The sequence below is a fragment of the Perognathus longimembris genome, chromosome 4 (assembly GCF_023159225.1).
Source record: "Perognathus longimembris pacificus isolate PPM17 chromosome 4, ASM2315922v1, whole genome shotgun sequence".
NCBI lineage: Eukaryota > Metazoa > Chordata > Mammalia > Rodentia > Heteromyidae > Perognathus > Perognathus longimembris.
In genome coordinates, this window is record NC_063164.1 from 78,806,844 (window position 1) to 78,822,874 (window position 16,031).

General features: G+C 33.8%; 1 protein-coding gene across 1 annotated transcript in view; it reads left to right on the top strand.

Annotated features, from left to right (window-relative positions):
• Positions 1-16,031, top strand: part of Lrp1b (LDL receptor related protein 1B) — a 1,711,024-nt gene that overhangs the window by 1,016,080 nt on the left and 678,913 nt on the right. Inside the window, exons 9-11 of the mRNA XM_048345540.1 lie at positions 2,938-3,109; positions 6,429-6,572; positions 9,575-9,811. Coding sequence (XP_048201497.1) covers positions 2,938-3,109; positions 6,429-6,572; positions 9,575-9,811 — 553 coding nt within the window. The remainder of the gene's footprint in view (positions 1-2,937; positions 3,110-6,428; positions 6,573-9,574; positions 9,812-16,031) is intronic.

Sequence of the window (16,031 nt, forward strand, 5' to 3'; positions counted from 1 at the left end):
CAGAGTGCTAGCCTTGAGCAAAAAGAAGCCAGGGACAGTGCTCAGGCCCTGAGTCCAAGCCCCAGGACTGGCCAAAAAAAAAAAAAAAAAAAAATGACTTTTCCCCTTCCTCAACAAGCATATGCACTAATCTAAGTGGTTAGAAAGAATAAACTACCCAGTGTTAAAAATGAGACCAATTATTCTCCTCTTGCACTCAGCTCTCCTAACAAAAACAAAACAAAACATAACAAACTTTTTACCTTACATCTAAAATGGTCCAAATGAAACTTTTTATTTGGTTGGATTAAAAGGATTAAAATTTGAATGTAACTTGGAAAATACCTTTCAAGATCACATGAAGTTTTGAATTATTCTTTGACTCCTGTATTTCTACTGCCTGTGTCTTACTTTCTACCTAAACATATGCAGTTTGGCACTAAGTGTCCCAATAAGGATCTATTATTTGATAGACTTATGCTGAAGTTGAGAGTGGTCCATCAGCTACTGTGTGATGCTCCCACTACTGTTAGGGGTAATTAGCAGGAGAGACATCAAAAGGCTTATTTTATAGAAAAGAGGTCCTTTTTCAGAAACAAAAAATGCAAAGTCCTGTTGAATGAAATTTAGTTGTTACTGAACCAAAATAGTTTGTATTCTCATGAGTTGCCTACTTTGCCTCCTGTTAGGTATATTATAGCTATATAGAAGTGAATTAGCAGTGTTATAAAGGACAATGTGATTCTGCCTCAACCATAGATTCCCATTGGAAAGGTACCACATATTGAGCAAAATATGCATGATATCAATGGAAAGAGAAGCACAAAGCAAAGTCAGGCTATAAGGTATTTTTTTTTGACTAATGTCAGTAATGAAGGAAATGGTATTCAGAGCCACATACATCCCTCCCTCACAATAAACATACATAATCACTGTGAAGTAGCTCAATTTTTAAAAAAAGACTATTTGTGTTTTACCATGAATAATGTCCCATGTTAATTCGTATTTTCCATTACTAGCACACACGTGAAGAAACTAGACACAATCCCAAAAGCAACATGCAAAAGATGATTTTTTGTCACATCTCACATGTGAAGACCCGGAAGAGAAATAATGAGTTACATTTCCTAGAAATATATCATATAAAATGTTTTTGCTTAAAGTATAGAGTTGGCAAGTTTTCCTGTTGAAAACTGAAATTTTTGTAATTTATTCCATAAGTATTTTTATGATCAACTTATCTCTTAACTCCAATTTGCACTGCATAAAAGTAACTATAAAAATAGTAACAAACACCTCTCATCACTATTTCCACAGCGAATCAGTTGTCAACTTCAACATACCATAAACCAGAGCAATTATAAACTAAGTATAAGAATATGTAAAGGTGAGGCATGGTAGCTTACATCTTAATTATTCAGACAGCAGAGACCAGAAAGACCATAGTTTGAGGCCAACCTGGACTAAAGTCCATAAATTCCTATGTCAATCAATATCTAGCAGTGGTATGCAGTGGTATTCCAGCCACAAGGGAAGGAGTCCAGGCTGACTTGAACATAAATATGAGACCCTATTCAAAAAATAAAAGGACTATTCAGGAGGCTGACATCTAAGGATTGTGGTTCAAAGCCAGCCAGGGCAAGAACATCTGTAAGACTTATCTCAAAATAACCACCAGAAAACCTGAGGTGGTGCTGTAGCTCAAAGTGGTAAAGCACTAGCCTTGAGATGAAATGTGTCCCAGCTCAGAGATTAAACCCCAAAACAGACCTCCCACCAAATAAAATAAAAAGAATGAGAAAAAAGCAAAAGGGACTAGAGTACGGCTCAAGTGGTAAAACATTTGATTTTGTTCAACTCTCACTACTGACTCCTCAAAACAAACAAAAATGCTAATGAATCTAACATGTAGCCATTCATAAAAAAGCACAGTTTTTCCACCTTGTCCATAACTTCTTTCTCTATTTTATTCTGCATTTACATAGAAAGGCAAGCTTTTTGTGACTTTAAGATGTTTATCAGGAATTTTTCAAAGAAGAGTTCTACTGCAAATTTAATTATATACGTACACACACACACACACACACACACACACACACACACACACTCTTCTGAAAGAAATCAGCTCTATTCACCATTAAGTATAAGAGTTAGAACAGTTTGTTATGATGACTCACACATGTAATCCTAGATATTTGGGAAGCAGAGATCAAGAGGAAGTCAGGAAGATCATCACCCATGTGACCTATGGAAAAATATGTGAACTTTACCTAAAATGAAAAGGAAAATGTGCTGGGGTCATACTCAAGTGGTCAAGTAATGGCATAGCAAGAGCAAGTCTTTGAATTTAATTCTCCACACTGCTAAAATAAACCACTACTAGTAGTAGTAACCTTTGAGAATAAAATGGCTTCTGAGTTTTATTTTTAGTTATTGTACACACATACACACATATATCTTAATGATGTCTGAACAAATATTAATGTAATCATACATTATGAAAAATAGGTTTTGACCTTAACTCATTTTCAAAGATGATTTTCCTGAGTCTTTGCACAAGCATACCTTTTCTTGCAGAGCCTATATATCCATAACTACATGAACAAGTAGCCCCTAAAATTTCACAAATTATATGTAACAGTGACATAGCATATTATTAAATATGCTTGAAATTTGCTTCTCACTGGTCTTTGAAAAATAGCAACAAAAATTGTTTTCTTAATGACCAACCAATAAAATTCTTTCCCAGACATTTGCAAGTATTAACATCCAATTATATATTATGTTAACTTCTCCAGAAGCAAAAAAGAAACAATGTCAAATTCTTTGACAAAGAACTTAACATGCTTGTGACTCTATTACTATGATCATTTCCTTACTAGAAAAGAAGAATCAGCTTTTCTTTCAAATGGAAAGTAACATAATTAAAAATCATAGTCAATTTAACTTTCTTTATAGGTTAGACATCTTTATGGAATAAGTGTGTTTGAAGACTATTTATATGCAACCAATTCAGATAACTTCAATATCATAAGAATAAACCGTTTTAATGGCACTGATATTCACTCATTAGTTAGAATGGAGAGTGCTCGAGGAATTCGAATCTATCAAAAAAGATTGCAACCAATGGGTAAGCTTTAAGACTTTCTTCATAACCTTCAAAATGGTATATTGAATGAGAATACAGTCCTTGTGCTTTTGTGTGGTGTTAGAGTATAAGTCGTAAATTTTCTGTTTTGAAGGCGAATATGTGCATGTCTGCTTCATAAAATGGAAGAGAGCTCCTTTCTCAAGTCTGAATGACAAATTATTCACTTCCCAGTGAGTCGTTTCTACAACCATAGGCTTGAAATGATGGTTCAATTTAGACTGGGAAGGAGCTTTCAATAGTGATGTATGTAGGCAGAAAACGCAAATGCTAAGACTCCTTTTTTTTTTCCTTTTGCGCTATTATTTTGAGAGACAAATGTCAAATCTAGTGATCTTGCAATATTTAAGCAGTGTTTGATAGTGCCACTCTGTTCTACTGATTGAACATCTAAACTGCCTTTAAACAAATGCTCATTAAAAATAATTTTTCCTAATTTTTTCTGTCAAAATTTTTTAAAAAAATAGTACATTCGTGATATTTTCAACAGTCCAATTTAAGTTCAGTCATTGTATGTGTGTAAGGGGGGAGAAATAATTACCCCCTCTATATTTTCATCTTCATCTTCCTATATTTATGATGCAAGTGGAAACTAATCTAGATTAATGCCTAAATGTTTTATATACATGTATATATGTATATATACAGATAGATAGATAGATTGATAGATAGATAGATAGATTGAATCGAGGCAGTTTATTATCACATATATGTTTACAGCAAATTCTGTCTTGAATTTTATAGTAATGATATTCAGTGTTTGATACTAAAATTTATCTTTTAATTATTCATGGATATCTACTATGTGCAAAGACTATTCTATATATACTAGGAATAGGGTTGTAAGTGAAACAGACAAAATGTTATTTTGACTTTATGAGATTTTTCAACTTACTGAAGGTAATATTAAAAACCTAGGTAAATTCTGTATTATCTTAGAAAGCAGTTTATAATATACAAATAAAATAAATAAATAAGAAATGTAAGGCATATGGAGATGAGAGAATTTTTACTTTTATTTTGAATACAGGAGTTCTTGAAAATATGGTATTTGGTAAAGACTTACAGTGCTTGAAGAGACTGCATGGGGAAGCACAAAGGCCATGAGGAAAGACAGTGTCTATATTTTTCAAGGAGCAGCAACAGTGCTTTTATAGACAGATTAGAATGACTAAGGGACAGAGAAGTAGGAGATGATGTTGAAGAAATAAACCATAACAAGCAGGGCCATGAAGACTACAGTACAGACTACACTTTTAATGAATTAGAAATCCTCAGGAAGTATCAGGCAGATTAATTACATGATCTGAATGATGTTTGTAAAGAGTAAATATGACAGCGATCTATGGATAGAGAGCAGGGTGAAAGATATGAGAGAATTTTGAATCATACCAAAGTAATAGTTGTAAAAGTAGTGAAATATATTTAAATTCAAGACATACCTGTAAGTGACATCATAGGGTTTTCTAAGGTATTTGATGTGAGGTATAAAGTTAAGAAGGATCAAAAATTGCAATAACGTTGCCAGGATAATTAGAATTGGATTCTTTTTGAGACTGGAAAAACTTAATTTTTAATTTTTAAATTTTTAAATGTTATGTGAATATGCATGACAATGCTTTCAAGTTCAGTGGGGAAGCCAAATACGGGTTAATTGATTTGGGATTGATTTCAAAAGGATAACTTCTAAAGTTATGCCAATGACTTGGGGCATGAAGGAAGTAAATTCAGATGAAGAAAATTACAGTTGTGAATCATGATACTGGGGCATTTCAAGAGTTTAGAAAGAAGAATTGGAAGTTCTCAAAGAAGAAACTGAGACAGAACTTGTTAAATTGAATTAATTTTTGGACTTGACAAAGCCAGTAAAGATGGTGAAAATCTTATTAGGAAAGATCTGAGAGACAAGGAAATTTAGAGGAAATAGTCATAATACTTGGAGAAATGTGAATGCGAGATTGAGCAGAGAAATGGGGATCTATTTGAAGGATTGCTGTGGTAATTTATGTTAAATATTTTGTTCCAAGTAGAGGAATCTCACATATCCATGCTGACAGGTGTGACCCAATGGAGAAAGCAAAAGTGATGATGAGTAAAATTCCATGAACATATGTCACATTTTCTTGATCCATTCATTAAGTGCCATCTAGACTAATTCTATTAATTTGAATAATGCTTCAATAAACATGGCTGTGTCGGTGGCTTTACTATATCCTGGTTTGTAATCTTTGGTGTGGCTGGATCAAAGTGATTTGAGGATTAAGTTTTTAAACACATTTGTGCTGCTTTCAGAGTGGTTGAACAAGTTTACATTCCTACCAACTATTGCTTATGGTTCCCTTTGGCCTCATCCTTGCCAGCATGTATTATCATTTGTTTTCTTGATCATGGCGTTTTCTCACTGAAGTAAGGTGGGATCTCAGTGTTGTTTTGATTTGCATTTCCTTTATGGCCAAACATGTTGAACAGCTCTTCATTTTCACTTCTTCTGGGAAGACTCTCTCTATCTCATTAGCCCATTTACTGAGTTGTTGGATTCTTTTTGAGAGTTTAATTTTTTGAGGGTTTAATCTTTTAACTACTCTGTATAATCTTTTCTCTTTGAATCTTAGTTATTCTCTTCAGCCAGTCGTTTTCCTGTTTGTTTGTTTTTTCATTTTGATTGTAAATACTCTTTAAACATATTCCTAATGCATAATTTCCTCATAGGAAACTCCATCTTTAGACAATTAGGAACATACACACACACACACACACACACACACATACACACACACACAATACACTAGCAAAATGGCCTTAGAATTCTAAATTTAAGAATACATTTTCATCATTTTTCAACAGAATACAGGAAATGATGAATTATATTTCTTCTAGTTTATGAATTCAGTGATATGGTTAAAAAGGAACTGCTTTCTTTGCCTAACTACCTATCCTAGATTTTTTCAATGTAATGTTTTATGTATTCTTTAACCTTATATAAATTTTAATTTAAGTAAATACAAGAAATGTGTACCAAGGATCATGATACATTCATTTTGTTTGCCGGTGAACAGTTTAAAATAATTCACACTCATTATATCTCACGGAATTGTTTTTAAAATGTAACCTTAGGAGGAATTCAGAAAATATCTACTACTTCTCCACATTTTTTTTTCTTATTGCAAAATAGTGCTAAATGTTAGACAATATAAGTTTTGCCAGGATTCTCTAATTTTATATTGTAAAAGTTTTGACAAGCTAATGCACATATTTAGTCTTTGGAGAATTTCAAATGTGCTGTTTTTTTTTATTGTTGTAGTCAGAAGCCATGCATGTGAAGCTGATCCATATGGATTGCCAGGGGGATGTTCACACATTTGTCTGCTCAGCAGCAGCTACAAAACACGGACCTGTCGCTGCAGGACTGGCTTCAACCTGGGTAGTGATGGCAGGTCATGCAAAAGTATGTTGCTAAAATCAAATGTTTTGCCAGTAGCTACAACTTCTGCATAATACGCTTTTGTATTAATTAGCAACAGCAGTGTCAATAATAACATGATATTTAATCAGGTGAAATTTGTCTGCAAGTATGTATGAGACAGGGTTTTTGCTGTTGTTGTTGACCCCCCTCCAAAATAATCAGTGTCGTGTTTTCTTTTAGAATAATGTGGATTGGAAATTGACCAGGTTGTAGAGTTACTACACCTGAATGTGACTAAACTTTAGCTGACTATACTTTTAGAACAGTTTTAGAAGTATTCTTTTTAAAACTTCTTAAATAGCGCTTTGGAATCAATGGATTATATGCATAGATTGCCAGATGTCTCTCACCTGAAACTGTATGCTCTTTTTAGAATTATTTGGTTCAACAGAAATTCACAAATAACAAGGCTTGCCTTTATCCAGTATCACCGGGGACTGAAATGTACTGCATGGATTGAATGTTATCTAAAGTAAAATAAAAATGATAATAGGAATGGGAATATGGCCTAGTGGTAGAGTGCTTGCCTTGAGCACAGGAAGCCTTGGGATTCAATTCCTCATCAACACATATGTAGAAAAACTCAAAAGTGGCACGTAGCTCAAGTGTTAGAGTTCTAGCCTTGAGCAAAAAGAAGCTGGGGACAATACCCATGCACTGAGTTCAAACCCCGGGACTGGCACAAGAAAATAATGATATAATAATTAATGATAATGAAATATCAATCTCTTCAACAATTTTATGAAGCTTTATGAAATACACTTCTGAAGGGCTGGGAATATGGCCTACTTGCCTCACATACATAAAGCCCTGAGTTTGATTCCTCAGCCCCATATGTAGAGAAAAAGCAAGAAGTGGTGCTGCGGCTCAAGTGGTAGAGTGCTACAGTTGAGCAAAAAGAAGCCAGGGACAATACTCAGGCCCTGAGTTTAAGCTCAAGGACAGGTAAAAAAAATTAAACATCATAGATAAATAGATATCATATATATGATGTATATTTTTATTATATATACACACATGTGTGTATATATGTATGTATGTTCTATATAATCTTTATATAATCTGTATATGTAATCTATATATATATATTGCTTTGAAATATGACAGTAGTTTATTACTCTTTGTTTAAATAAAATCCCTAAATGTTTTTAAAAAGTCTACAATTTCTTATTTGCACCCAAATGAATAACTTCATTGGGCCTTTCATAATCAAATATAATAGAATGGCATAATAATATGATATCTTTGTGAGCAATTTTGGTCTTTTTCTCCCTAATGCCATTTTTCTTTTTGTTTATTTCTGGGGCTTGAACTCAGTGCCTTGACATTTTTCTTCAAGGCTTGCATTCTGCCACACTGGCATTGAGCAAGTCTCATTCCTGTTTTTCTTGTTTGTTTGTTTTTGGCTGGTGAATCAGTTTTGTGTTTCTTGAGCTGACTTTGAACTGTGATCCTCATATCTCAGCCTCCTGAGTAACTAGGGTTAGAGGCATGAGCTTGCACTACTTAACTACAACTACCATTATTTTAAATGTTATTATAACTGGCTCACAGTATCCAATTTGTCTCTATCTTCTTCATAGCAACAACTTGTGTTTTTGTAAGGATGTCATGGTTTCCTCTGTTAATCTTCTTAAAAATTATATTAGTTTCTTGCATGTATTTGCTTCCTTGAGCAAAAAGAAGCCATGAGCAAAAATAAGCCAGAGACAGTGGTCAGGCCCCGAGTTCAAGACACAAGACTGGAAAAAAAGAAAAAGGAAATGTATCAAGTATCAATATAAATTAATATTCAGGCATTAGTTTTGTGAATAGTGACCTTTTATTGGTTATCAAATTTCTTATTTTACTTTTGTAGGAATCTCAATACATATGTGTTTCTCCAATAAAACCTAAGTATTTTATAATTTTAAAAATAATGTTCAATATCACTTTCATATCCTTATCACATAAAATACTATCATTTTTTACTTATTTGGGATGAGCCAGGTAATTTAGATAGGCTTATTGAGTCTTATAGTCTGAAAGAATGATTCAACTTAATTTGAATTTTTTTTTTTTTTTTTTTTTTTTTTTTTTTGCCAGTCCTGGGCCTTGGACTCAGGGCCTGAGCACTGTCCCTGGCTTCTTCCAGCTCAAGGCTAGCACTCTGCCACTTGAGCCACAGCGCCACTTCTGGCCATTTTCTGTATATGTGGTGCTGGGGAATCGAACCTAGGGCCTCGTGTATCTGAGGCAGGCACTCTTGCCACTAGGCCATATCCCCAGCCCCAATTTGAATATTTTTTAACTCAAGACAATTACTTGTGGGGGAGGGGAATAATATTTGTGTCTGTTTTTATTATTTTAGCTATTGTTTTGATAAGCCTTGTTTAGTACAGCAGTTATGGGCAGATACAATTAGCTTCTATCATTCTAATTAACATGCAAAGAAAAAAATGATACACTACTTGGCATCTGAGATCATTTCTTAAAAGAGTAAATCACCTTTTCTAACAATTGTAACGTATTCAGATGAGTGAGTGTAATATTCCATGTGTCTTTTTGTTTTTGACAATTTATAGATTAAAAACTCTGGAGGGGTATGTTTAAATTGTTCTGAAGTTTTAGCATAACAGATGCTACACTGAATATCGCAAAAGGGGTAATGAATTATAAAATTAAATGCACTGGATGTTTTAATAAATGTCCATTTCACACGTTACAAGTTATTCAATGATCTGTCATGTTTTCACTGTACAATTACAGACAAAAGAATAATTAACGGAGTGAAGCCTATTCACTGAAGTGATTTCTGTTTTAATTAAAGCAATGCAACTAGCTAGTCTTCTTGTATCAAAATACATTTGAAGTATTTTTTGAATTTAATGTTTAGTTTTGAATTGAACAAATTTAATTGTTTCAGTTAATTAAATGGTGGCATTATGCTGTATAAGAAGATTAGATCACATAAAATGTTTATACTTTTAATCTTTCTTCTCTAGGACCAAAGAATGAACTGTTCCTCTTTTATGGCAAAGGACGCCCAGGAATTGTTAGAGGAATGGACTTGAACACCAAGATTGCTGATGAATACATGATCCCCATAGAAAATCTGGTAAACCCTCGAGCTTTAGATTTTCATGCAGAAACCAATTATATCTATTTTGCTGATACCACCAGTTTCCTAATTGGCCGGCAGAAGATAGATGGTACAGAGCGAGAAACTATTCTGAAAGATGGTAAGTGACACTGTGACATTAACATCAAATTGCTCAGAGATAAAAGACTTTAAATGGATAAATCTAATGAATGTCAGACAGCATTAAGGCGATATCAAGTTTTCCTTATAGAAATGTTTCCCAATTGTGTTTGCTAAGTAATATTATTTTCCATGATTTTCACATAGTGATGTATTTAAAAGTTCCATGGCACATTTGAATTTGCACGTGTCCACGGCATTTTAAATACTATATGTATGAAAATGAGAATGTTATAACTGTATAACAGACATGTAGGGTGTGGTTCTCATTAGAATATTTGCTATGTCACTCAAAGGGCATTAAAAATGTCACTGCCCTTTTGTCATAATTTTTTTAATGATTGAAATAGAATTTTCTAGTCCTGTCATTGAAACATCTATGAATTATTCATTTTTTATTTTCCCATATATATATATGAAGCTATGTGCAAATACTTTAACAAAATCAGTTCTTTGCATACGCTATTTGACTCTGGAAAACCCAATCAAGTAGTAAAAAAATACAAATTTGGAAGAAGTAAATCTGTTCATAACCAAACCAAACAAAACAGATTTTTGCTTAGCTGCCAGCAACATTAATGATTCCAATCCCTCTTTCTTCATATGCAAGACTTAATTACATCTTAGATGCTTTAGAAATCCATGACTTAAGGACTATCAATTGTGTGTTTGTTATTTGAATTACACCATCTTAGCTAACCTATTAGTTGTGAAGTTCAGAAAATAACTACTTCTTTCAATAAGTTTTCACTTTGAAAATTGATATGAGCACAAGGAATAGTTAAAGTCTTTCCAGGATACAAGTAATAAGACATAACTATCCCAAGAAATATAGTGATATAGTGATATAGATTAATAATGACCTCTCATATCATGTAATGGGACTCCTAGGAAGGAAAAGCCATATTTACCCAGTTATATTCAGAAATTCCCCATGCAGTAGGTGGTATGTAGCCAGGTCAGAAGAAAGAAATGTTAAAAATGGAGAGGAGACATTTCTCCAACCTGAAAAATGAAATAAAAATAAAGAAGTCCCCAGACAGATGATGAGATAATTTAAGTAGATCAAAACTGTGAAATTGGTGTGTAGCAATAATTAACGAAGAGATACAGAAAGTAAATCGGTAATGGAAAACTTTGAGTAAGAAGGGAGGGGTTTGTGCACAGTTATAAAGGAATAAGTACAAGAAATGGCCAGGATCTACAGAGTGTGAATGAATGAATGAAGGGATCTACTGAGTGTGCATGCATGAATGAAGAAATATTACAGTAATGTCAATCTAATGTGGGGTACAGAATGAAATAGGATTAAAACAAAACCAAAGCAAAACATAAACAAAGTAGTTTAACAGTACCACAGCATGCATTTCAATAAATGGCAGTATCTCCAGGCTTTTTGAAGAAGTGGAAACTGAGAGGATTTTGCACTCATTATATAGTCAACTCAGCTGTACTTTAAATCAAACCTTTAAGATAAAAAGTACACTCTCCATGAGTGGCCTATGAAGTCTTAAAATAAAAGCTACTCCCATTTTTGTCCTTATTTTATGCAGGAGGGAGATGGGGAGTGGCTTACTGATTAAGGCAGTACAAATCCACCATGATTGAACATTTTCAACCAATATCTAATTAAAGTTAGGACTTTTGTTTCCAATTGGCCATGGCAGTCTCTGTGGCTTTAATCCTGTGAAACAAGATAGCAAATGATCAGGATATGACAATTGCCTGATAATGGCCTTGCACTTTTTTGAGCAGTAGGCACATTTGGATTATTCTCATTTTAACACAGACACTTTCAAGGAAAGCTAAAATATATTACACAAAGTACTTGTTTTCCTTATAAAATGTCCACTTCTTTGCTATGACTGAATTTTCAGCTAGTAATCATGCCTATAATGATAGGTCTTTGAGATCCACACCAGCCATAGAGATCAATGCTAATAGTCATGAAACATCCAGGTACACCTGTAGAGAGCTGCTTTGGACAGCATGACGGTTAGGGGAACATCTATTGTTCTATACAAAAGACACTTCTCTGCTGTTTTTAGTTTTTTTTTTTTTGTTTTTTTTTTTACCTTCCATTAAGCATTATTGTATAGGTTACAGTAACAACTTTATCTGAGGATACCAAGAATTACATTAATAAATGACAGCTCATGATTCTGGAGATCAGAATATATATACACATATATATTCTGATTTATATTTTATATTCATATATTCATATATGTATACATACACATATCATGGATCACTACTGAAAATTGTGTTTGTAGGTAACAATAACAGGTGATGTGGAAAGAGAATGCAGTAATTAAGGGCAATGAATAAGAAATGAAAGGTTTGCATTAAATTCTGAAGGAGTAAGGCAAAAAAATATTTTCATCTATAGACTAATGTGAATGAAGTGATACTATAGCAACATCAATCCAATAGTGACTGAAGGTAATGCTTATTTTGACAATAAATTTTTAATCCTGATAGATATTCTACTTTTTTCTGGTATACACACAGACACACAGATACACAGGCACACAGACACACACACACAGTAAACTTATAGTCTGTCTATTAAAAAAAAAGAAAAGAGAAAAACAAATTGCAGAAGTCTTTATTTGTTCTTTATTTCTTTTTTCACCCTGAGGTTGATTGAAGCTTTCTTAAATATGGGGTTTTCATATCCTACAATTTTGTTTGTGGAAACAAGTAAGCCTGAATAGTAGAACATTCTTTTTCAAGGTTTTACATACACACACACTCACACAAATATATATGTATGTATAGAAATGCCACACTGTAACCCATTTACAACTATGGTGTACTAATTAAAGCAAAACTCTTATTTTAAAGCTGTTTAGTACATCAGACTTGACTGCATTTGGGGTTACAAATTATGAAACACTAATTCATACTGTGGATCTATGTAATAATTATAAATTCTTAAAATCTGAGAAGTGTCAATGAAGCTAGTCAATCATTGAGACAATTGGAAAACATGATCACAGACATTGCCTGTGTGTAAAATGGGCTGAAGAATTTGATTCAGAAGTATATAAAACATACCTATTTTTGTAGTCAATTATCTATTAATTTATAAAAAATATTCTTTTACATTCCAAACCAAAATTTAGTCAAGCTGTATGATTTTGCTTACAGCTAGTAGGCCAGAGAGAGATCAGGCAGTCACTTTAAGTCAGAAACACAATCTTGAATATTTAAAATGCCCAGTCATATCTATAAATTGATCAATGGATGTGGTGTGTGTGTGGGTATGTGTGTGTATGTGTGTTTGCAGGTGTGTTTATGAGTATTATGTGGGGGTGTATGCACACATATATACTCATACACAAATATGGAAATTGTAAATTCAATGAAGTATCAAGACTTCTTTGCTCTGCATTTCATTAAGTTTGGGCTAGAAGGAAGAAAGGACATATTTGATCTTCTACTTCATGTCTCTTGTATATTTCCCTGATAATTTGCTGGTTCATTTCTGATGCCAGTCATTCCTCAGTATTGGTGGAACAGATGAAACTTGTAGAAAGTGGTATGGACATAGGGATTTAAAAATAAATCAGAACTTGTCACATTGTCAGCAAAACCCTGTGTATCTTTAAAATTGACTAAGTTCCTAGGTCTGATCATGTGGGTTTACAGCATATATCATGAAAAATAAAATGAAACCAACTTCTTCATGGATTATATGTGTTTGTCTATCTGTATGTCTGTGTTTTCACAAGCATTTCAGAAGTTTTCTATTGGGCCTCTCAAATTTTATTTCCATTGTCTAAATTACATGAAGCTCTGTCCTTTTGAGTTTCTATGTCTGAATATTTATCCTCTTATGTTTGGGTCCTGTATTCCATTGATCAAATATGTTGTAGTATGCTTAAGATACCAATTTGCCAGAATCTTCTCCTATGTGGTCTATATTTATTTAAAAATAATTTACAACTTTTTTTTTTCTCAATAAACTCTGGGGATATAAATCAACCCCCATTATCTAATTTCCAGAATTAGCTTTACCTTTCTCAGGTATGAATCAGGTTCATGATAGGTAAGGTGCGAGTTTCATGCATTTCGAAGCACCAACTATAGAGATACAGTACAAAGTTTTTGTTAGTGGTATGATAAAAATCACTCTTACTGAGTTTGAGGTGAAAAGTCACTCTCTAATTTCCATTAGTTTAGAGACTGGGATTTTTTTTAAATCAGAAAATTAACATTTCCTATGTTGGTACATTTATGTGGAATTTCTAGTTAATCAAATAGTTGATGAGACTTGGGTTTCAACTTTGTGTTACCACAGCTGGCCAGAGTTTCCAAATTCCTCTAGTGGTGGACAGGAGCTACTTCATGCTTAATGTTATACCTGACATTCACCTGCATATTCTTGGCATTTTATTCTTCCTTGGTTATCTTCCTCCTCAAAGGGTTTTTCTGAATTATTGTTCTTTCCTCAGTAGTGGCCCACTGGTGTCTGTTTCCAACTGGGATTTTTATAGTGAATACAGAAGGGTATTCTCTTTGCCTGTTCCAGTCTCAGTCTTGCCTTGTGATTCTGGTTTTTAAAGGTAGATCTTTCTCTTTCCATGTCAGGGAAATTCTCCCATATCTTGTATGAGACTTATTGGGCAGGACTTAGTATAATGTTCCACTCTTCCCCCCTCCCACACACTCCACCCCCCCTCTACCACTCATCTCCATACCCAGGACCCTGAAACAAGACATCTGCTTTTGTATCAGTCCAGGAATTCAGGCAGCAGCTCTTCTGGTCCTCTCTCACATACAATCTGTTTTTGCTCCTACCCTTTGCTCAGTGTTGATATACCTGTTTATGATTAGAGGCAGTAATATTCTGTAAGCAATAGGCTAGTGCTGCATGTAGGAGTAATAAGCCTGTTGTGGGACATGGGGAGTTTCCTACCCATCTTTCAGGAACACAAGGCTTTGGCTGCTACCTTCCCTTGGGCCAGTTTACCTTTGCAACATACTTAGGTCTCCCTTGGGAGAGAAGGTTATTGGCTTTTTTTTTTTTTTTCTTTCTAGTGACAGCTGTATTTTGTTTCTAGGACTTCCTCACTGAGATCTGTTCCTTGTCTTGCTTTGGGGAGTAGAAAGGTCTCCTAGCCCTTCCCCAGGGGTTCAACAGATTTCTTTTGTAAGAGAAGAGCCTGGGGCTTAAGTGGAGTTTCATGACTGCAAGCAGCTCAGGGGTCTCTGACAGGTTTCCTATTCTGCTTTTAGTATTTCTCTGTGAACTCAGTGGAAGATATACTTTGTGTCACTTACTCCCAGAGACGCTAAACTCTTACATCAAACCACATTCACTTTTAAGAACTTGCCATTTCAGAATTTTTTTAAATCTGTTTTTATGATAGCTGCCTCTTCATCCCATGTTCAGTAACATGAACATGTTTTGGGTCATGTTCTCCCTGGAAGAGGCCTGTCACCATTTTATTCCAGGCATTATATTAAGTTGGGATCTGAGCTTTCTTTGAACTCAAGAAAAGTTTATTCCTGTTTTTCTTTTGCTAGTTGGGTTTATTCCTTTCTTCTAATGCATTTCAGTATTCTTTGTTGTTTTGTGTTTGTTTGTTTTTATACACTGAATGAGGCTGAAGTTAAGTACTTATAGATCAATAATGTAAAGGGAGCTTGAAGGAAAAAGTTGATATGTTTTAGAAGTGTTTCTTCCCTATGATTTTATATTAACAATCAATTAAAAACAGTTAAGAAAACTGGGCAAAGCTCAGCAGTAGAGCACCTGCCCGGCTAATATACGATCCTGCAGTTCAAATCCCAATACTGCTAAAGAAACAAAAGAAAAGCAAAACAAAATTACAATTGATTGTTTCTATAAAAATATGTGAATTTCTTGTGATATTTTGAAACATTCACAGTTTACACATAAAACAACTTTGTTTTTGATGAATGAAGATTTGTGCTGTCTTCCATAAATAATTCTTATTGCAATACTTCAACCAATACATAAAAATTAGTAGAGGGATTTTCTTACTCTGCCAAAAGGAGTATTTACTTCATGTGTTATATTATTAGGAAAGTAACTTATTTTATTGAAAGTGATAAAAGAGAACATGGAAGTAACACCTATCCCCAATTCTAGTCCTTATTTATTACCAAAATCTCAATATCGTGCTTTATAAAAGCTTTTATCCAATTGATAAAAAACGGTGAGA